Here is a 21,943-nt window from a genome sequence, read left to right on the forward strand (position 1 = left end):
ATGCACATACGCTCACGATTTTTTTTTTAATTTAAGGAACTTTTCATAGATTTATTTGATGAGTGTTTTGCCTTCGCATATATCTGTGCACCACATAGGTGCCTGGTGCCCACAGATGCAAGAAGAGGGTGTCAGATCCCTTGACACTAGAGTTACCAATGGTTCTGAGTCACCATGTGTGTTCTGGAAACTGAACGTGGGTCTTCTGCAAGAGCAGCCAGTGCTCTCAACCACCAAGCTGTCTCTCCAGCTCCCAAGTTTTTGTTTTAAAGTATTTTTTTTAACTGAAGAAAACATATTATTGAATTTTGTTCAAATGCAAATTGTTTTTACTTGGTTGTTTTTTCATATTTTAAAAAAACGTATGTCTATGCTTGTGTGTGTGTATGTTTATGATTGGTAGTGCCTGATGAGGCCGGAAGAAGACACTGAATGCCCTGTAACTGGAGTTTCAGATGGTTGTGCGTCACCCAAGCTGGGTGCTGGGAACTGGACTCTGGTCTTCTGAAAGAACAACATGTGCTCTTAGACACTAAGTCATTTCTACACCCCCTTAGGTCCCCAGTCTAGCCTTACATACCATGTATGTATCCTCTTGCTTGAGCCTCTCCCAAATCCTAGGCTTATATAACACTGTGCACTTAAGTACATAGTCTTAATCTGTAGGTGTGAAATTGAGGATGTATCTCAATGGTATATGTGTGGGATCCTAGAACCCATCCATAGCACCAAAAATACTTTCTTTTTGTTGTTTTGTTTTTTCAGACAGGGTCTCTCTATTTAGTCCTGGCTGTCCTGGAATTTTCTACATAGACTAGGCTGTTTCCAAACTCACAGAAATTCTCCTGCCTCTATCTCCCGAGTGCAGGGATTAAGGGCATGTGTCACCACATTTGGCTCAAAAATAAATATTAATTTTAAATATCAATTTAGGTTTTAAGGATCTAAAGTATGGGTTTCAATAAGCTACTATTAATATCATTACATTTATTTACTCCTGTGGGGGAGGGCACAGGTATGGAGAACAACCTTTAGGAGTTGGTTTTTCCTTTTTCCACATTTGACTTGGGAATCCATTTTACTTGTATGAATGTTTATATTTATGTATGTGTACCTCTTCTTTGTTATTTTTCTACTAATGCTGGGGAGACGGCTCAGAAATGAAGAACACTTGCTGCTCTTACAGGGGACTCAGACTCATTTGCCATCACATACATTGTGGCTTACAGTTGTCTGTAACCCCAGTACCACGCCCTCTTCCCACCTGGGAAGGAACCAGGCACACTTGTGTTGCATACACATGCATACCAGCAAATATTCATATACATAAAATAAATAGAAATCTTTCTAAAATTAAGAATTTGTTTAAAAATAGAAATTTAGAATATCAACGCAGGAAATAAGTGAGAGAGAATGTTAATGGAAACTTTTGATTAATTTTTTTATTGTTTTCATTGTGCTATACATTTTCCCCACTCCCCTTCCGTCCTGCCCTCTCCCCTTCTACCCTCTTCTGTGACACTCCCCTCCCCCGTTCCCAATTTACTCAGGAGATCTTGCCTTTTTCTCCTTCCTAAGTGGATCCATGTATGTCTCTCTTAAGTTGTCTAGGTTCTCTGGGGTTGTGGACTATAGGCTGGTATCCTTTGCTTTATGTCTAATATCCACTTATGAGTGAATACATATTGTATTTGTATTTCTGGGTCTGGGTTACCTCACTCAGTACGGTTTTTTTTTTTTCTAGTTCCGTCCATTTACCTGCAGATTTCAAGATGTCATAATTTTTTTATGGCTCCATTGTGTAAACGAATGAAACCACCTAAAGCGGAAGTATCACTTTCCATTCTCAGTGAGTGCTCAGTACAAAGCGTTAGAAAGTATTAAGCAAGGCTCCAAGCCCCTGGTTAAAGAGAAGCTCTTAATGCTTCCAGAGATGGGGGGATGAGACATACAAAGGATCTGGAAGAGGAGTCACACTTTTTAAAAATATAACCCTGCAAATGTGAAGAGGACGGATATCTTCAAAATGATACTGACAATCCCTTTCACACTCCAATATCCAGCATAACTACAAACCGAATGTCAGAATATAGTCCAAACTAGCTTCAAAGTTGCTACATAGTGTGTATAGCTGTACGGGTATCCTAAAGCCTCTGTCCTCGTGCCTCAACCGCCTCAGTGCTAAGAGTACAGTTACTGCCACCGTGCCCAGTGCTGAGGTGAATCCAGGGTCGAGAGAATGTTAGGAAAGCACACTATATCTATGTCAGAACTATATCCCTCTCTCCCATATACACCCTTTGAACTGTATATGTTCCAAAACATTAATGTTTAAACAATGGGATATTGTAGTAGAGAATGTCTGTAATAACTTGAAGTTCACTGTTCATAAGATCATTTTTTTAAAAAGCGAGAGAGAAAGATTGGGGAATGGAGAGATGGCTCAAGGTTTAAGAGCACTGGTTGCTCTTCTAGAGGACCAAGGTTCAAGTCCCAGCAACCACATGGTGGCTCACACTGTCTGTCAGTCCAGTTCCAGGGAATCTGATGCCCTCACACCAATGCACTTAAAATAAAGTTAAAAAAAATATTTTTAAAGAGAGAAATCTGATTTGGAGGCCTGGAGAGATGTCTCAGTAGCAAGAGCACTTGTTGTTCTTGCAGAAGACCAGGATTGAATTCCCAGCACCCCACGATAGCTCACAACCATCTGTAACCCCAGTTCTAGAGAATCCAATAGGCACGTGTGTGATGTACATGCAGGCATATAGGCCTGTGAATCATTTATTCATACACTGGCACATGTACACACTTCTCATTCCTTTCTGTTACTTTGAAAGGCACCTCTGAAAACTATCTCAAATATATTATACGTATATTTGTGTGTGTGTGTGTGTGTGCACGCCTGCCAAATTATATAATTAAAATATTTGTTTATTGTTACTGATTCAAGACAGATTCTCACACTGCAGTCCAGGCTGTCGCGAACTTACAACTTAGTCCAGGTTAGTCTCAAACTCACAGTGATCCTCCTGCTCAGTTTCTGAAGACCCAGACATGAGTCACCAAGTCCATCTTTAAGGATTTTTATTTCTACAAAGAGTTGTGTTGTGTAATGGGATGTTTGCTTGGTAAGGTGATACATGCAAAGTTTGCACATGTTCTGACCAAACTGGGTCCATTTTGCTAATTTCAATGTGTGAGCGTGTATGTGTGTGTGTTTATTTTTCCCAAAAGCTGTTCCTTGGGCAGCCCAGCATAAAGACCAGAAGAGGAATCTAAAACCCACTGTTCTGAGCACAGGATTCGGGAATATTTATATGATAATGACAGAAATAGTCTAAGGATTAGGCAAAGGTGACTAAAGCAAGGGAAAGCAAGTACAAACCAGCAGTCTGCGCTTCCCAAACCAAACAGTGGCTCTTCAGAGTGTGCATGCTCAGGAAAGGGCAGTGCAAATATCTTCTAAGGGTGGAGTTGTATTCCTCTGTGGGCCACAGGTCAGCTGTCAGACACTTGCCTAAGCCTAAGGGGTCTATGATCTCAGTTTGAGATAGACGGATGCTGCCTTCAACTTCCTGGAAAAATTACCTTGAGCAAAGATTACCAAACCCTTATACCATAGCTGTCATCTGTAGCAAAGCTAGTGGGACTCTAATAACCTATTGCCTAGCATGTACAGACCCTTAAAACTGGTGCTTTGGGACTCGAGAGATGGTTCAGCAGGTAAAAGTACTTGCTAGGGAAGTCTGATAACCTGAGTTCAATCCCAGGTTTCCACAGTGGAAGGCGATAACCAGTGTCCAAAAGCTCTACTCTGCTTCTGCTCAAGCACCATAGTGAACACATACTTTCTTTCTCTAATAATAATAAACTGTAAAAATAAATGTTTTCTTTCTTTTTTTTTCAATTCTAAAAATGTATTCATTTGTTTTGAGGCAGGAAACAAGGTCTCACTTTGCAGTCCTGGCTGACCTGGAACTTGCTATGTAGACCACACTGGCTTCGAACTCACAGATACTTCCTGTCTCTCTGCCTCTCAAGGGCTGGAATTAAATGTATGCCTCATCACACACAGCAAAAAAAAAAAAAAAAATGACTTTTAAAGTCAATTAAAACCAAGCCAGAACCTGGAGTTTTGGTGGCTTACACCTTTAATCCCAGCCAGCACTTGGGAGATAGAGGCACTTGGAAAGCAGAGGCAGGCAGATCTCTGTGTGTTCGAGGTCAGCCTGGTCTACAGAATGAGTTTCAGGACGGCCAGGACTGTTACACAGAGAAACTCTGTCTCAGAAAAATAATAATAATAATAAATTATTATTATTTCTCAATATCAAACAGAAAGAAACCTTTCATTGAATAGAAAAGGAACTTAATTAAATTTGCTATATTGTCCCTGGAAGAGGGAAAAATAGAAACAAGGCACCTAGGCAGAAAGGATAGGTGGAGTACAGTGATAAATTCCGATTCTGGCAAAGGCACTGCCATAGTGAGGATCACCTGCGGTGGCTCCTCCGCCCGCAAATGGAGGTATGACAGGAATCCAGGAAGGCCCATCTAGATTCCTGTGAACTTTCCTGGCCACACATTCCTTTCCCTTATTGCCCTGTAATAATGTGTAGTTCTTGAGAATTTATTGTGTTTTCTTTATCAGACCATAAGCTTTAGGAGGGCAGATCTGGCGAAAAGAAGGCAGGAGGGTGCTGGAGAGGAGCTCTGTACGGAATGAGCAATGGGCAGCCACAAGCTGGGAGTTAGGAATTCCCCTAGGGGAAGTTTCTTATTTTGGGGGGGAGGCGGGACGGTTCAAGACAGGGTTTTCTTGTATAGCCCTAGCTGTACTGGAACTCGTTCTGAGTGCTAGGATTAAAAGCGTGCTCCACCAACGACCGGCAAAAGGAAGCTTCTTAAGGGGCCTCTGAAATGGCACCGGAAGGGTGGAGTCGGGCCTCTGGCGTACGCGGGGAAGGAGCAACAGGACTGTAAGGTCAATCTGAAGAAATGACAGGTAAGTGCGGGCCTCTAATGGGCAGGAGAGGCGGGGCGGCGTGCCGCGCATGCGCACGCGTGCCCTCTGCCTGCTTCCTCACCAGGACGCGCTTGCGGGCGCGTGCACGCGGGGCTGAAGCGGAAATGGCGCCGCGGGGCCGCGCGTCCGGGCGGCGAGCGGAAGTGGGTGTGAGAGCGGAAGTGGCCGGCTGGAGCCGGGGGCTGGGCGGGGACCGGGATCGTCGGTGAGGCGGCGGCGGAGGCGGCGGCGGAGGCGGCGGCGGCTCGGCAGGCGGGTTGAAGCTTCAGGGGCCAGGTCGGTCGGGTGGTGGCTGCCTCCAACAGGCAGCGCGTGCCGGACCAGCGTGCGTGTCCGCCTCTCCCCGCCCCGCTCCCCGTCCCCTTCTCCCTTCACCTACCGCACCCAGCCCCCCTCGTCAGGGGCAGCGGGGCCGCTCCCTCCGTCCTGTCCTCGCTTGCCCACCCTCACCGCCCTTGTTTCTCCTTCCCCTGCCCGGGGCAGCCGCCGCCATGATCCTGCTGGAGGTGAACAACCGCATCATCGAGGAGACGCTCGCTCTCAAGTTCGAGAACGCGGCCGCCGGGTGAGCACACACCGGGAGGAGGCCGACTTGACCCTAGCTCATCCTGGGTGGCGTCCTGTTCCCAAACCTTGGAGGGGAAAGATCGGGAACCTGGCGCGACTTCGGAGCTTCACTGGCAGGGTGGACGTTGGGAGGCCATGGGGCGCGGTGGACCGACGGCCTGAGATGCGTGGGGAGAGGCTGGGAGGGATGCGGAAGCAGCAAGAGGACGGGAGCAAAGCGTGCGGGAGAACAGGAGACCTGTGGGACGTGAGGGCAACCAAGGCCAGAACTCACGCCTGAGAGCCCCCTGCCCTGTGGGAGGCAGGGGAGGGACCCTCTTCTCTCTGTATTCTCCGTCATTGTTCCGAGCCCAGAGAGACCCCTTTGGGAAAGCGGGATTGAATGGAGTTTTCAGGAATTCCCAGGGCGAGGTGGGAAGAACATGCAGGCCCAGATTGCCGCCGGCCTTCTGCTTCCCCACCCCCATCTCTCCCCCAGGAGAAGCAAGACTGAAAGTAGACCCAGTCTCGGGGGGGGGGGGGGGACAGTGATCTCTAGCTTCCTCTCTAACCTGTGAGAGAAATTAGCCATTTTCCCCAGGCAAAGCCCACAGTCCTCCATCCACACCCTCCTTAGCTCTCTTGAGACCAGCTTTTATCTGCTTATGTGTCTTAAATCCTTATCCAAAACCCTTGGTCTTTGATTTTCTTCAGTGGTAATGCCGACCGGATTAATAACTGCTTCTACTCCCAGAATCCATGAAGTTCTTGGATAACCTTTTTTAAACATCGGCATCTTAATATACGGGACGGATTTTCGAGGCTTCTCTGTCAAATACAAAAAGACAAACTCCTCCCCCAAAGCTGCTTTGCCTGTCTAGTATATTTAAAACCTGAGCAGAGGAATTGGGTTTTAGGTTCTAATTTATGGTGGCCTGTGGCCATTCCTTTGCCTCATTTCCTCATTGGTGAGGATGGGGCTTCACATTTTGGTTTTACAGTTAGGAAATAAGTGCAGGCTGTTTTCTGTGAACTGGGAACTTGAAATAGAGAGTAAGTGCTTGTAGGTCCACAGAAGGAAAGAGACTGGGAGAGGGGAATTCTAAGCATTCATAAGGAACTTGTGGCTCACAGAGGTCGAAAAAGCATGAACCCATTACTCACATCCAATATATAGTCTGTCCTGTCTCTTTTGTAAGGTCACAGGTTTTATCTGCGGAACGAAACAGGACTTTCCTTGAATTGGTGCATTCAGTGAGCATTGTTTCCTGCTCAGAGCTGCAGTTGATACATGTACAACTTGCTTGCTTCTTGTCTTCAGCCTCCCATACCAGTTCTTTGCATTTTAAGTTTTGAAATGAATCAACCCACGGCCTTGCTGTGGGTGATGAGTGTGTACTTTTTTTTTAAGTAGTGTAGCACAAAGGAGGAAGTTAAAGTAACTTCTGCATTTTCACAACTGATCTCAATACATACATTCTCAAGTCTAGACTGGCAAAGAATGAGACCCAGGTGGTTAGAAGCTGATCTACAAGATAAATGGCTGTGTGTGTTCAAGTGGTGGCATGCCTTTTAATGCTGGAGGACATCCACGTTTGTGTATTAATAGCTTGTCATTCCAAAATGTGACATGTTATTCAGAACTTTATTTAGTCCTTTGTCTTTTTAGAAAACTTTTCTCAAAGAATGCTAGGGTTGGTGGTACATGCTAGTAGTCCAAGCACATTCAACTGTAACTCCAGCTTTCAGGAGCATGGGGCAGGATAAGCAAACTTGTATCAGAGAGAAAAAAAAAGCTACCTGGGTGTGGTGTGTGCCTGTAATCACAGCACTTGAAAGGTGAAAGCAGGCCAGCTGGGCTATCTTGTTGCAAATAAGAAGTTTACCCTTTCAGAGAGATTCAAGTAGATGTTTAAATCTGGAGGACATGCATTGGAATTTCTAAGACTTTTTTTTTTTTTTAAGATGCTCACTGTAGCCAGGTATAATGTTTGAGGAGGCAATATGTTTTGTCTTATCCTCACTCATCCTTGGAGTTGTATCTTAACAGTTATGCTCAAAACATTTTGTTTAAAATACTTGGGAAAGTCTCTGAAGGAGAAACTAGTGAAAAAAAAAAACAGGGTTTCCGTGAGATTGTAAGTTTCTGCAGGGTGTGGTGGTACCCTCCTATAATCTTAGCACTTGGGAAACTGAGACAGAAGAATTAGCACACGTTTGAGTGCAGCCAGGGCTGTATAGTGAGACTCTTACTCAAAAAAAGAAAGAAAGAAAGAAAGAAAGAAAGCTAGCTAGCTCAGTGATGTTCATGCACACCTTTGATCACTCAGGAGGCAGAGGCAGGCAAATCTCAATTTGAGGCAAGCCTGGTCTACAGAGGAATTTCAAGAGAGCCTGTTAGCAAAGTTAGGGAGGAACTGGTGGATAGCTGTGTTGGGAGAAGATAACAAATAGCCCAGAGGAGAGCCCCTGGAGAGGTGAAAAGTGTGCAGTGTGGAAACCTGGGGAACACAGCTCTCTCCTGTGCTTGACACTTCTCAGAACAAATGAATCAGGGAAATTGTGTTCATGGTAGCCAAAGTGAATCTTTCTGTTCTGCAGTGTCCTGTACCATAGCTACTCACTACACATAGCTTGTTAGATTTAAGTAAAAAGGTGAAATAAAACTGCAGTTGGTTTCCTGAGCTGAACTGGCTGTGTAGCATTTTTAGGGCTCCATTGCCCCTTGTGCAGTGTTTGCACAGTATACATGGCCATTACTGCAGACAGTGCTGTTGGGCAGTACTGTTCTGCCTACTGAAAATGAAAGCATGAGATGGTTTAGTTTGAGGGGCGGGAGTTGAGAACCTTGGACATACTAGGTAAGGACTCTCATTGCACTACTTCCCAGCCCTCATGAGGTATTCTTCAAAGTAGTGTTTTAGTATATGCTCTAGAATAAAGTTGCATTAGCTTTCCTTTTCATTTTGTTTACTTTTAGTTTATTTATTTTTAATGATCTCTTGGGTCATCTTGTTGGATATTTTTGCTTGTAGTATCAGACTGAAAGTTTAAATAAATTTGCATCTGGATGAGAGTTCTGTAAGACAAATTCTTTAAGTACACAGTTGGCCACAGTCATCTTGTAATTTAAAGGCAATGTTAACAAAGTTTCCCACTTTTTCCAGCCATACCCCTTAGCAACGGCTTATTGGATCTGTCTGTGTGTCTTCACAAAGAGATACAGAAAAGCACCTTTTTGAGAGTCTCCAAACTATGACTAATTAAAAAGCGATGCCCAACTCTGTAAATAATGTCCTGCACAGGTCTTACTACACCATTGCCTTTTCATTTAGGAATTCTTGCCCTGATCACAATTAAAGCAGAAGTTATCTGAAAAATTAATTGAATTCTTTTGTTACTACATGCATACCAAGAACCTTTCATCCTCAGAAGCAAGGCCTGTCAACTTTGCAGTTATGCAGTCCAGAACTGAGGAAATGCTGTCAGATGCGAGCTTCTGTTGATTTAAAGTGCCTTCTGGCTCTTTACCACAGCCTGTGCATATTGTGGGAAGCTGTAGTTCTGTGAGGGGGAGAAGAACTCAGTAAGCAAGTAGCAGCACTGAGTGGGGTGGGCGAGGACTGTGGGAGGAGAAATTCGAAAAAGGAATAAATTAAGTCTTGCTGATACCTTGTTCTCATTCCCAAATATGCCACATATTTCCTCAGAGAGGCAGGCTGGCTTGAAGAGATTCAGAATTAGGACATTGCTTAGGCCTGTAGATGCAGTGGAATGTACTTTCTGATTGTTAAGATCTAGTTGATTAGATGCCTTAACATTAGGGCATTATAGTTGACACGCTGCTACCTGTCCTCTGGCCTCTTTGCATTGTCTTTGGCATGTGAAGCGCCAGGGCTACACAGGACTAGATTGAGGGCTGGGACTAACATTTCAGCCGTCTTTGTTTCCTCAGACTCTTCAGAGCGAGGGAGGGAGAATGTTCAGCTCAGTAAATAGCATCTTGAAGGAATTAATGAAGATAAAATGATTCTTGGTTTCTTTAGAAGTTTATCCCTTTTTCTTTTAACACACACACACATATACACATGTACATGCAGAGGCCAGAAGCCTCTATTGGGTATTTATGGTATCACTTTTTGTCTTTTTCTCTTGAAATAGGATCTCTTACTGAACCTGAAATTAGGCTGGCAATCAGCAAGCCCCAGTTATCCTGTCTGTCTCAGCTGAGGTTGCAGGCTTTTTCTGTGGGTGCTGGGGATTCTAATTCAGATCCTCTTGCTTTCCCAGCAAGTACTCTTACCCACTGAACCATCTCTCAAGCATTTTTGTTGTTCTGAGACAGGCTCGCACACTGTAGCCCATGCTGGCTTCAAACTCATGGTGTTTCTCCTGCCTCAACTTCCTATATATCCTGCCATACCCAGCTTGTTATCACTTTTCTAAGAAGGTGTGTCAATTTCTATGTCTTCTTATTCTCTGTATTTTGAGAGATGGTTTAGCAAAGAAAATGATCATCTTTTACCTAATACGATCTGTTTCGTGGGCTTTACTCAGAAAGAATGATGAGAACCTTGTAGAGGATTTAAAGAAAGTAATCAGAAAATCTTTAGTGAGCACAACAAAATAATTCAGGACTTGGAAGGGAAGGGATAACCAGAAGAGGGTCACAAATGCCACAGTGGAAAACTGTTTCCAGGGTGCATTTGGGAGTAAAAACTCCAAAGACCTTGCTTTCTGTCTCTCTCTCTTCTCTCTCTCTTACACACACACATATACACACACACACACACACACACACACGGAATAATATAGTTGATAGTAGTATTTAACTGACTGTTGACATTCTAGAATCTTCCTTTGAAAAGTATAGAACTACCACACCCAGTTTGAAGAAAATATTTTGGGTGCAAAAGAGATGGCTCATCAGTTTAAGAGCACTTACTGTTCTTACAGGGTACTGAACAGTTCCAAGCCCACTTCAGGTAACTCACAAACACCTGCTAACTCCAGCTCCAAAGGATCTGATGTCTTCTTTTGGCCACCTCAGGCACCCCCACACAAATATACACTTAGCATAGACACACACGCATATAAATAAAAATAAATTGTTAAAAGACTTTGCTGATGGACTTCTTTTAAGATTTATTTTTTACTTTATATTTATGAGTGTTTGCCTATATGTCCATACAAGCCTAGTGCCTGTGGAAGTCAGACGTTTGATCCCCTGGAACTGGGGTTACAGTGTGAGATGGCATTTGGGTACTGGGAACTCAAGTCCTCTGGAAGAGCAACCAATGCTCTTTAACTGGTGATCCTCCTCTCCAGCACCTTTTTATGAAAATTTAAGAATATCTCTTAAAGTCAAATGTGGTACCTCATGCCTGTAATACCAGAACTTGAAAAGCTGAGGCAGGAGAATTGCCAAGAGTTTGTGAGCAGCCTAGGATACATAAGGACAATCCGGCTTAGGCTACAGAATCTTGTCTTTTAAAAAAAAGAAATCTTGGGGCTGGAGAAATGGCTCAGCGGTTAAGAGCACTGACTGCTCTTCCAGAGGACCCAGGTTCAATTCCCAGCACCCACATGGCAGCTCATAACTGTCTGAAAATCCACTTCCAGGGGACCTGACACCTTCACACCAATGCACATAAAATAAAAGATAAATAAATCATAAAAAATTTAAAAAAAAAGAAAGAAATCTCATCATCTCAGTGAATTGGGTAATGTTTCAGTGTCTTAGGCTGACAATCAATAACCCTAAGGACCATCCAGCTGTCTTAGTCACAAATTCCAGTCATTTTAACAGTCTGATGCTAATAGGAATCCTATTTCTCCTAGAACTGGTAAATAGTTCCTGATCTTGATAGCTTCACAATTCCTAAAACTCTTTCAGCCACAACTTCAAATTTGGGCCTTTCTAATTCCATCTGGAAGAAAAGCCTCATTTTAGATTGTCTTGTGTAAGCCAGGTATTGCACTGTCTTTTGTAGTATGTGTGTTTGCATATACATTCACTACCTATGTGTTTTAACACAATTTCATTTAATTTCAAAATGTCCCCATGTGACAGATTAGCATTGAGAAAACTCAGGGTTTTAAGAATCTGGGAGCAAACTGGTGGGTGATGCATGCCTTTAATCCCAGCATTTGGGAGGCAGAGGCAGGCAAATATCTGAGTTCAAGGCTGGCTTGGTCTACAAAGTGAGTTCCAAAAAAAGCAGTGCTGTTATATACAGAAAAATCCCCTCTGGAAAAACGAAACCAAAACCAAAAAAAAAGAAGAAGAATCTAGGGAATCCAGGAGCAGCCTATAGGCTGACTTCTATGTCTTGGGGATTGGGGAACTGGTAGACTGTTGTGTGCTGAGTACTGTGCTTGATTTCCACCGCTGTGATTGTGGAGGTTTATCATGTGGGATAAACAGAACATAGTGGTATTTGTGTGGCACATTTATTAAGATTCTGCCACGCACTACTGTGAGAACCATAGGCACCATTATCTCAACATATCTGTAATTTAGTCATGAAACAGTTGTTGGGAAATATGGGGTGTGTGTCTGTACTGTATCATCTCAGTTAAGCTTCATGACATTCTTGTAATATGGGTCTTTTATCCCCGGTTTATAAAAGAGGAACTTGAGAGACAGCCACATCTGAGAGAGCTTAACACTTTGCTCCAGAGGACTAATTTGCATGTGTCTGTGCACATTCACTTACACAGGATTCAATTCTCCCCTTCCATCATGAGGCCTCCAGTGAGTGAACTCAGTCCTTAGGCTTGGTAGCAGTCAGTGCCTTTACTCACTGAGCCATTTTGTCAGCCCCCAAGACTTGCCTTTTCTTTAAACTTTCTTGAACCTGAAGTTTGAGCAGATGGTAAATCAGTAAATGCTTCGTCTTTTTGGTCTATTAAGTGGACCCTTCAACTACCATGATTTTAAACCATAAAAAAGCAGAACAAAATAGATGTGCGGTGCCCTCCTAACCCCAGCATGTGGGAGGTAGAAGCAGAAGGATCATTTGTAGTTCAAACCCAGCCTCAACTACATAATATGTGTGAAGCCAGCCTCGGATTCATGAGATTTCTGTCTCAAAAACTAATTAACTAAAATATAGTAATGATGGAGGCAAAGGTATGCAGATCTCAGAGTTCCAGGACAGCAAGAGCTACACAAAAACCTTGTCTCAAACAGAACTCCTCTCTCTCTCTCTCTCTCTCTCTCTCTCTCTCTCTCTCTCTCTCTGTGTGTGTGTGTGTGTGTGTGTGTGTGTGTGTGTGTGTGTGTGTGTGTGTACACAGTAATGAATACCTGTTTGGTTAAGTAATGACTGTTACAGTGTGTAACAACATTCTCCTTGTTGGTACACAGAGCTTACAAACCTCCAGCTCCTCGATATGTTCTCATTCTTTTTGTTGTTGTTTTTATTTTTTCAAGACAGGGTATCTCTTTGTAACCCTATCTGTCCTAGAACGTTCTTTGTAGACCATGCTGGCCTTGAACTCAGATCTGTGCCTCTGCCTCCTTCTCTTGAGTGCTGGGATTAAAGGCATGGGGCACCACTGCCCTTGTTCTCCTGTTCTCTAGCCCAATGCTTTAGAAGCCTTTCTCCTCTAAATCTTTTGTGCAGCCTTGAAGAATGAACTAAAATATTTATGGCAGTGATTTGATAGCTATTCCCAAATCATACAGCAAGCTACTTAGAATGGATCTTAGAAATTTTCCCAGTGGAGATACATGTTCAGGGTGCTTTTATGCCTAGAAACTCAAACCTTCAGTGTTTATGACTTAGACTGTTAAGGTTCTTCTTAAGTTGATTTTTCTCAGGTCTGTTGATGAAGTAGTAAAGTGAGGAACTCCATCTTTCCTGACTGAGTTTAAACCTAAGGGTTAAGGGGAAAATAACACTCCCAAATACCCCACCCCAGTTAAGTCAAGCAACTTGGTCCCTGACTCCAGGACAACCAGGAGTCCCTCTAAGAGAATGTGTTTGCATGCTTCCTCTACCTGGGGCGTCTTCTTGTTTTTTCCAATGGTCTTATATATGATTATACATACTCTTGTGTTTTAGAGGTAAGAAATGGTTTATTGTCGTTCATTACCTTTGTTTCTTGGCTATAGTTTGAAAATAAAAGCCCAGGAGCAATTTAAGCTTTCTCTTTTTTTGGAAGGGGTATTCATTTGTTGAGACAGTATCTACCTCCGTCTCAATATTCAGCCACCGATGATTGACTGAATTCTAATCATTTTGTAACCACCTCCCAAGTGATAAACTATCTAGCCGAGTGCTAGGATTAAAGGCATGTACCACCACCGTCCGGCCTGATGCCGTCTTCTCCCCTTCAAAGGTTCTTGCATATATGTGGTGTACATACCTTCATGTGTAAATACATTTCTTAAGAAGATTCTCATGAGATTTTAAGCAAGGGGTAAAACATGGCAGTGTGGATATCTTGTCTGCTAAATGTGAAACAAACTAGGATCATTTGAATTAACTGCCAGCAAGCTAAACTGTTAAGGCAGTAGAGTTTTCTGCCATTGGTATTGCAGAGAAGGATGTAATACAACTTTGTTTAACTAATTTAGTTTGATTTACTTAACTCAAACAATTAGCTGTTGCATACCAGAAGAAGGTCTTCTCAGGCTGTTTTACTGTTTGTAGTAGTTCTGCAATGTTGGTGAAATTGTTTTTGTTCTCCCATTTTATAAATGAGGAAATGAGAAAAAGGATATAAGAATTCTTACTTATCCCGGAGCATAAGCTTAGTGAAAAAGATAAAAGTAGAAAACAAGTTCTTTGACTCTACTTGGTGATTTTTTTTTCCAGTGTTATTTTGTGCCACGCTTCTGTGTAAGACCTGAGATATAACAAAATTAAGATAGAACCAAAACAGGCTTGATGGGGTGTGGCAGGTATTTAGATGATGTGAGAAAGGCTTAAAAGTGATCTTTGGAAGGAGCAGCACTTACTGTTTGTTGATGTCAAGTCATTCTTTCACCTTAAACAGTAGAACCGTTCTACATTATTAATACTTAGCTGTTTTCCTATCTAAAATTTACTTCTATAGGTACTGTCCTGTGGGCAGGGTCTTTAACCAGAGTGAGCACCAGCTGTGGTAAGCTGGTGAACAACAATTAGAAAACACAAGCTATAGGTTCCTTTGTCTAATCCTCTACTTTAGATTTAAGAAAATCTAAAGGTTCAGGCCTATGAAAGAATGAAGCCTTGAGTTTATATAGAATGCATCAGTTTTAAGTAAAAATCGGGCGCCTTTCCAAGTCCCCCTAAAAGAAAGCAACAGTACAATTAATTGTCCCAATTACATTTCATCTGTTTGTGTATTTGTGTGGATGTGCATGCCCAGCTTGTATGTGGAGGCCAGACAACAACGTGAGTCAGCTCTCTCCCTTCACCCTTGGGATCCAGCTCAGGTCTGAGGTCATCAGGCTTAGCTGGCAAGTACCCCCATGCACTAAACCGTCCTAAATTTATCTTACCAAGGGCCTTTTTGTCGTTTTACAGAAACAAACCAGAAGCTGTAGAAGTAACATTTGCAGGTAAGTATCTTAATCTCCTCCCTTTTAAGAGAGGGTATAATAGGGGAGAAATATTTATTTATTTATTTATTTATTATTTATGGGTGTGCCTAATCCCATGGAGCATCAGCTCTCCTGGAACTAGAGTTGCAGAATATTGTGAGCTGTCATACAGCTGCTAGGGATTGAACCTGGGTCCTCTAGAAGAACAGCCAGTTCTCTTAAACACTGAGCCAAATCTCCATCCCTGAAAAGAAAAGTTTTGATTGTCAAGTGTTTTTGTTTTTGAAGCCTTCAGGGTCTATTTCATGTATCTGTAACATTGCTAACTGACTTTGGAGTTAGGTAAACTAAGTAAAACTACCATACATATCCTAGTGGGTAGGGCACTTCATATTTTAGAAGTTTGGGTTCTGTTTTATACACAGAGAACCACCTTTCTACTTTGGAAATCTACAGACTTATAGTCTAGTAGCCATCATGTAAATTTGCCTAGCATTTGGGAGAGGTGACATAGAAAGGTGCTAGAGCTTCTTTCCACTCCCTGCTGGCCAGGCATTGTGGTACAAGTCTTTAGTCCCTGCACTCAGGAGGCAAAGGTAGGTGGATCTCTGAGTTTGTGGTCAGGTTGGTCTACATATGAGTTCCAGAATAGACAGAGCTACATAGTGAACCCTGTTTTTTTAAAAAAAAAAAAAAAAATGAAAGAAAAAGGGGAAAAAGAGAAATTGGCTATTCATATGTGACTTAGAGATGTATTTTACATCTAAGTACCATCTAGAAAGGCAAGTGTTTGACTAGATGATCTGAGAAGACTTTGCAGCCTAAGCTGTGCCTCCTAGTCACTAGCAGTGCTTAGTCCTCATGGTTCTTGTGGTTCCTGTACAGCTTCAGCAATGCACTATACAGATGCGCTCAGCTCACTTTGTGCAGGAAGAGAGAACCTAAAAAGAGGAGAGGCCAAGAGATTAAAGGAGTTTTATCTCCCAAAGATGTATTCTGAAGTATATGTGGATCAAATGGTGCATCTGGGATTGCTTTGTAGTGAATTGGGGTAGGGGCAAGTATGTTCTGAAAGAAGGGCCATGTGCCAATCAGTGTTCATACTGCATAGATGAATATGAGTTTGTTGATGACTACTTCTCTTGAAAATGTGTCACAATGAAATTTTTTTTAGGTTGTTTTAGCACAAACTGTGGTTATGGCAAAAATAGCTTTGTAATTTTAAGTAGGACCAAAGAGAGGGCCGCTGAGCAATTAATTCCATAGCATTTTGTCTGTTGACTTCCTAGTGAAATCAAAATGCACATCATTTAGTTGCTTGCTCTCTTACCAAAGGTCTTATGGCCAGTCCTGTGGTAGGTGCTAGGCGACTCCTCCCGTTTCCAGAGTAAGCAATCTTCTTGCTTTTTTCACAGATTTTGATGGTGTCCTTTATCATATTTCAAATCCTAATGGAGACAAAACAAAAGTGATGGTCAGTATTTCTTTGAAATTCTACAAAGAACTTCAGGCACATGGTGCTGATGAGGTAAGTTCCATATTGGTTTCCTTGGGACTCTTATTTTTCTTTGTCACCTTCTGTTGGCCCCTTGCCACCCAGAGAGTGGGCCGAACCACTCTTAGTGATAGAGGCTACTTTACACAGTTAACCGAGGGCTGCATTTCCCACAATGAAGTGAAAAAATGTTTTTCAGAGAAGATTTTGGCTTTTTGCTTCTTTGCTTTTATCTTGGAGAAATAATGATGTTTGTTCTCTAAGCAAATTTTAAAAGTTCTTCATGTTTTGTTTTGTTTTTAAGGGTCTCATGTAGATCAGGCTGACCTTAAACTCTTTACATATTTGAGGAAGGCCTCAAATTCCTGATCCTCGCCTTCCAAGTGCTAGGATTACAGACTTGTACCACCACAGCCAACTCAGGATTTTGTTCTTTTCACCATTATTTAGGATACCCAAGTTTTACAAATAATGAAAACAGAACAGCTAATCCTCTAGAAACAACAGAGAATATTTTCTTAACTAGTACAAAAATAGTTATGGTAACAATCAATAAGACAGGTTCTGTTCCATATTTAGAATCTTAATCAAGACAGGCTTGTAATTTGGGGCTTACTAAACCTCATAATCTTGGTTTTCGTTTTGAAGGTTGACGCATAAGTAACTGCCTTACAGGTTTTTTGTTTGTTTTTGTTGTTGTTAGTATTTTAGAGCTGACCTTTCTAAGCATCTCTTCTTTATGACTAGGGGAAGTAAAAAGAAATGTCCAGGCCTTGTGCCCTGACTTTGGGCAGCTAGAGTAGGAGGTTGGGTTCCTGTTGAACTGCAGTTGCTCTGGGTAGAGCCATTTATGGAAGAGAAAAAACGCTGTTACACCAGCATGCACATTGTGGTTGCGTCTCAAAGCAGGAAGTATGACTCAGTTCCTGAATCAGTTTTCAAATAGCTTAGTTTTAACAAAGTAGGCTCTCCCTTATCTGCAGCGTGAAGGTACAACCATTTCTGTCTCTTTCTGAAAAGTGATGGCTTTTGAACATCAGATTTCTGTAATAAAAGGCCGTTTTGTCAAGAAATCTGATCCAAAACTGTAAATTTTTGCTCTAAAATCAGACTTAATGAACAGAATAGTAAGAACTGTAGGGAGTTCTCTTATGGTTCAGGTGCTTTTGATTTGCTCAGGGAAGAGAGGAAAGTAGGGAATGTGAAGTAATGTCATCAGAAGGGGGGGCTGGTCTGCTGACTCTTCCATCTTGTCCTTGGCCTGCTGGTGGAGTTCCGGAACACACTGCAGTTTTCATAGCTGCCACACAGGCCAAAGAGCTCAAGTGGGTGGAGGAAGTAACATTTCCAGTGTGGGCGCGGAGTAAGCAGTAAATGACTCCCTAGGTGGGTTAAACAGTGACCAACCTGTGATAACCTCAGGAAGCTTGTTTTTTCACAGGCCCTTTTTAAAGGCAGACCAATCTGGTGTTCAGGTAGGCAGATCTGATAGTTAAAAGTAGACGGATTGCCTCTATTCTCTGGATGGTCAAAAAGAGGCACAAATTTAAAAGTGAATCATAATTGGAGGTGTAAGGGAACTGTGTGATACAGTGGCACACAACTATGATCCCAGCAATGGTGAGGTGGAGGCAGAAGGATCAAGAGTTCAAGGCCAATGTGGATTACACAGTGAGATTGGTCTCAGACGCATACATACAAAAGCAAATCCTAATGAAATAGCAGAAAAATGTTCAAGGGTTCAAGAACGGAGAAGGGCCTTCAAAGTGGCTCCATGGGTAAAAGCAATTGGCGTGCAAACCTGATGCTCTGAGTTCAGTCCCTGGGGCCGTGGTGGAAGGAGAGAACTTGAGTTCCAAAAGTTGTCTTCTGACCTCCCCACTGGCACTAACACTCACACACATGATAATAATAATAAATAAAAAAAATTTAAAAAGAAAAAGCAAAGGAATTAAAAGTGGTATAAACATGGCTGTAAATTCTTCATAGATTTCAGAAATATTCACTTGGTAAAACTGGAGCTAAACTAAACTGAAGGGCTTTGATTTCCCCCCATGTCTGATACTCCCTTTCTTCAGGTTTTAATCCTTTAGGATTATAGCTCAGGGAGCATACCAGGCTCTTAGGAGAAGTGGTACAGGGAACACCTGAAGGTCAGAACTCCATGTGCCACCAATAAACTGTGACCTTGAGCCCTTTCTTTCCTTGCAGTTCCTCTTGTGCTGTGTGCTCACCCACTAGGAACTGTACCTGGCAATGCTTGTTTTTCCCTTCATGTAAATGAGTGTGATAGTGAATTTACACTCTTACCAAATTCTGTAGATGAGGAATTTCTAAAGTGATCAAGTGTAGGAACATTAGAAAATTACTCAGTGAACTATTTCCAGGCCTTAAAATATTTCTAAAGAATATTTGAGTCACTGCTCCTAGAGGGGGGCACAGCTCCATGGTGAAGTATTTACTAAGCATGCATAAAGCCCTAGATTTGGTCTCTGGCATCACCAAGAAAAGGTTTGGGAGTGAATAGCCTCTGGTTTTTGGTTTGTTTGTTTGTTTGTTTGTTTGGGGGAGATTTGAATAGAATATAGACATGATTTGTTGTTAGTTTTTCTTTATTTTTTACTATGTAAAAAGTTCACTAAATATAAGATGAAAAAGAACGTTCATATACCTTTTTTGGACAGCCATTGAATGTCTCTGTATACAGGGTGGTTCTCACTCTGAATACAGCAGTAAGCCTGGCAAATCCTGCCAACCATTCTGGAGCTGGGCCCTAGTGCCTAGCTACAAAAACTCTGTTTTTCTTTTCTTTTTTTAAGTTTAAGTTATGTGTATGAGTATTTTGTCTGCATGTCTATCTGTGCACCATGTTTAAGGAGAGGGCGTTAGATCCCCTGGAACTGGAGGTTCAGAAGGTTGTAAGCCACTTTGTAGATACTGGGAATTGAACTGGGATCCTCTAGAACAACCAGTGCTCCTAACCACTGAACTGTCTCTCCAACTCTACCCTGAAATTCTTTTAAACGGCATGTGTAACTCTTAAACCAACAAGACAAAAACTAGTTTTGCCATTGTAATTTGATGACAGTGTAGCTGATACTCTGAGATACTGTAAACTATTAAAGAGTTCTTTGTGGTTAGCCTTAGAACTTAGAACAGAATTTGTGTTTTCCTGGGCACATACCTGGAATCTGCAAACTTGGGAGGTGGAGACAGGAGGATCCTCCTAAACCACATAATAAAATCCGAACTAGCCTGAGCTACATGATGCCTTATCTCCACAAAAGAGAAGTCTTGTTTCTTTTCTGCACTGCTAGGTTTTAAGTGTATTTTTTACTGGCTGTGGAGCAATAAAGTGTTTAGTGAAGGTTAGTAAATGAGTCCAGTTTGGAATTTTGTGTCTTAGGGGGTTACTTCTGTTTTATTTTTAGAGGTTTGAGACTTTGGCATTTTCGTTTTGAAACAGTCTCCAGTGTAGCCCAGGCTGATCTCAAAACTGGAGATTGTGCTTCAGCCTTATTGAGATTACAAGCTGCCCCATGTTCGTGTTCCAACTATTAAACATCTGCTAAGCCTTGAAAAGCTTCTCAGATTGCTTGTGATTTTACTACATACTTTGTTTCTGTCTTTACATATCTTCTTCCCACTACTTAATGTGCTCCTTACACACTTAAGTAAACCTGGTTCCTTCCTAAGTAGGATGTCAGTTGAGGGAGATTTTAGCTGGTAGATAGTCACTCTGGCAGAGAAAAATGAGGGAAGTGTAAAGGTGCTTTTGTTTGTGCTCTGCTTCCAAAAGCTGGAAAGTAATCAGCAGAGTAAGGTGTTGGATGGTGAAATCCAGTTGGCTAGGACACCGTTGTTTGGGCACTCTGGTATTACTAGCCGACTGATTCTGTTATCCATTGTCCTTTGCAAGACATAACTATGAGCTAAGTTAGTTTAAAGCATACAGGATTAACACACTGACAGAAGTCAGAGCCCAGAAATTGGTTTTTACCTTTTCATTTTCCTGGGTTAGGGTTCCAGCCCATGCTTAGTTGATAATTGATACAGTCTTTTGTCATAGCTGCATCTCTCTACTCTCAAAAAAGAAAGACTTGAGCGCAGTGTAGAATCTGAAAAGAGAAAAAACGGGAGAGGTGTGCTCAGGTCTTTGAGAAACAACTCCAGAACTAACCTTTAGATTATAATCCAATTCTGTGAGAGATCTATTTAGTCACTTGATGAATTCACTTTCCCACCTTGTTTGTAACCCACCAAGTGAAAATTAAACATATTGGTTTAGGAAGAGTTTATCACAAGTACTGTGTGTTTCAAAAATAATGAAATTGCTGTGGATTTTGGATTAACTTTTTTTTTTCCCCTCTCCAGTTATTAAAGAGAGTATACGGGAGTTTCTTGGTAAACCCAGAATCAGGTATGTAGAAATACTAGTGGCTATGGAATGATGACAAACCATGTCTTGCTTGTATCAGGGCTTTTTTAGCTAGAGGATTTGGTTTGAATTATTCTGTAAAACATATCTGAAGGAGCCCAGTTCTTGAGTAAATCCCCTCTATATAAGTAGCTGTTAAAGGGTTCTACCTTTTTCAGTGTGATACACAATGTCTTAAAAATCAGTAAGTGTGTTATTAACACCCCAAAATGTTTCTTCTAATCTTTTAGCCAGAGGAACCTCCTTTGTTTGAGCAAGTGCCCTTTGAATTTACTCATAAAATGCTCTAGGGGCACTGGAGATGTTGCTCCGTTTGTAAAGCAGTTGTCTCAAAAGCATGAGGGCCTAAGTTTGAACACCATTGCCTGGTTTAAAAAAAATATATACAGTTGTAATCCCAGTTCTGGGGAGATGACCGGTGAGCATAGAGTTTGCTTGTAGTCAATCTAGTCTAACTGGTGAGCCCTAGATCTCAATGAGAGATACAGGCAGGGGTTGATTTAGTGGTTAAGAACACTGATTGCTTTTCCAGGGGTCCCAGGTTTCAGTTCTCAGCACCAGCATGGCAATTCACTATCATTTGTAATCTCAAATTAAAATTAAAAAAACAGTGATTACTTTTTAAAATTTTGTTTAAGAAAAAAAAAAGATGAACAGCTTCTGTGGAAACACCTCATATTGCACCCTCGTTTCCATTCATACACACACAAACAAATAAATGGACAAGCATTGGTTCCCACTCAATAGCGCCTAGTAACAGCATAAACCATGTAAAAGTTTATACATTTATTAGCTTATTTGGGCAGCTTTGGAAAGCACAGCCAGCCACATGGCATTGATTGTTCTTGTTTTTAATTTTTAAAAAATGTTACTGTGTATGTGTGTGCGTGGAGT

The 21,943-nt window shown here is 41.9% G+C and overlaps 1 protein-coding gene across 1 annotated transcript in view; it reads left to right on the forward strand.

Moving 5' to 3' along the window:
• The first annotated feature begins 5,289 nt into the window (after window positions 1-5,289).
• Arpc2 (actin related protein 2/3 complex subunit 2) overlaps window positions 5,290-21,943 on the forward strand; it is a 30,814-nt gene continuing 14,160 nt past the window's right edge. Inside the window, exons 1-5 of the mRNA XM_087904270.1 lie at window positions 5,290-5,305; window positions 5,513-5,594; window positions 15,100-15,134; window positions 16,532-16,644; window positions 20,986-21,031. Of these exons, the coding sequence (XP_087760396.1) occupies window positions 5,521-5,594; window positions 15,100-15,134; window positions 16,532-16,644; window positions 20,986-21,031 (268 nt within the window). The 5' untranslated portion in view covers window positions 5,290-5,305; window positions 5,513-5,520. The remainder of the gene's footprint in view (window positions 5,306-5,512; window positions 5,595-15,099; window positions 15,135-16,531; window positions 16,645-20,985; window positions 21,032-21,943) is intronic.

This window comes from Myodes glareolus, chromosome 1 (genome assembly GCF_982192425.1).
Source record: "Myodes glareolus chromosome 1, mMyoGla1.1, whole genome shotgun sequence".
NCBI classification, from domain to species: Eukaryota; Metazoa; Chordata; class Mammalia; order Rodentia; family Cricetidae; genus Myodes; species Myodes glareolus.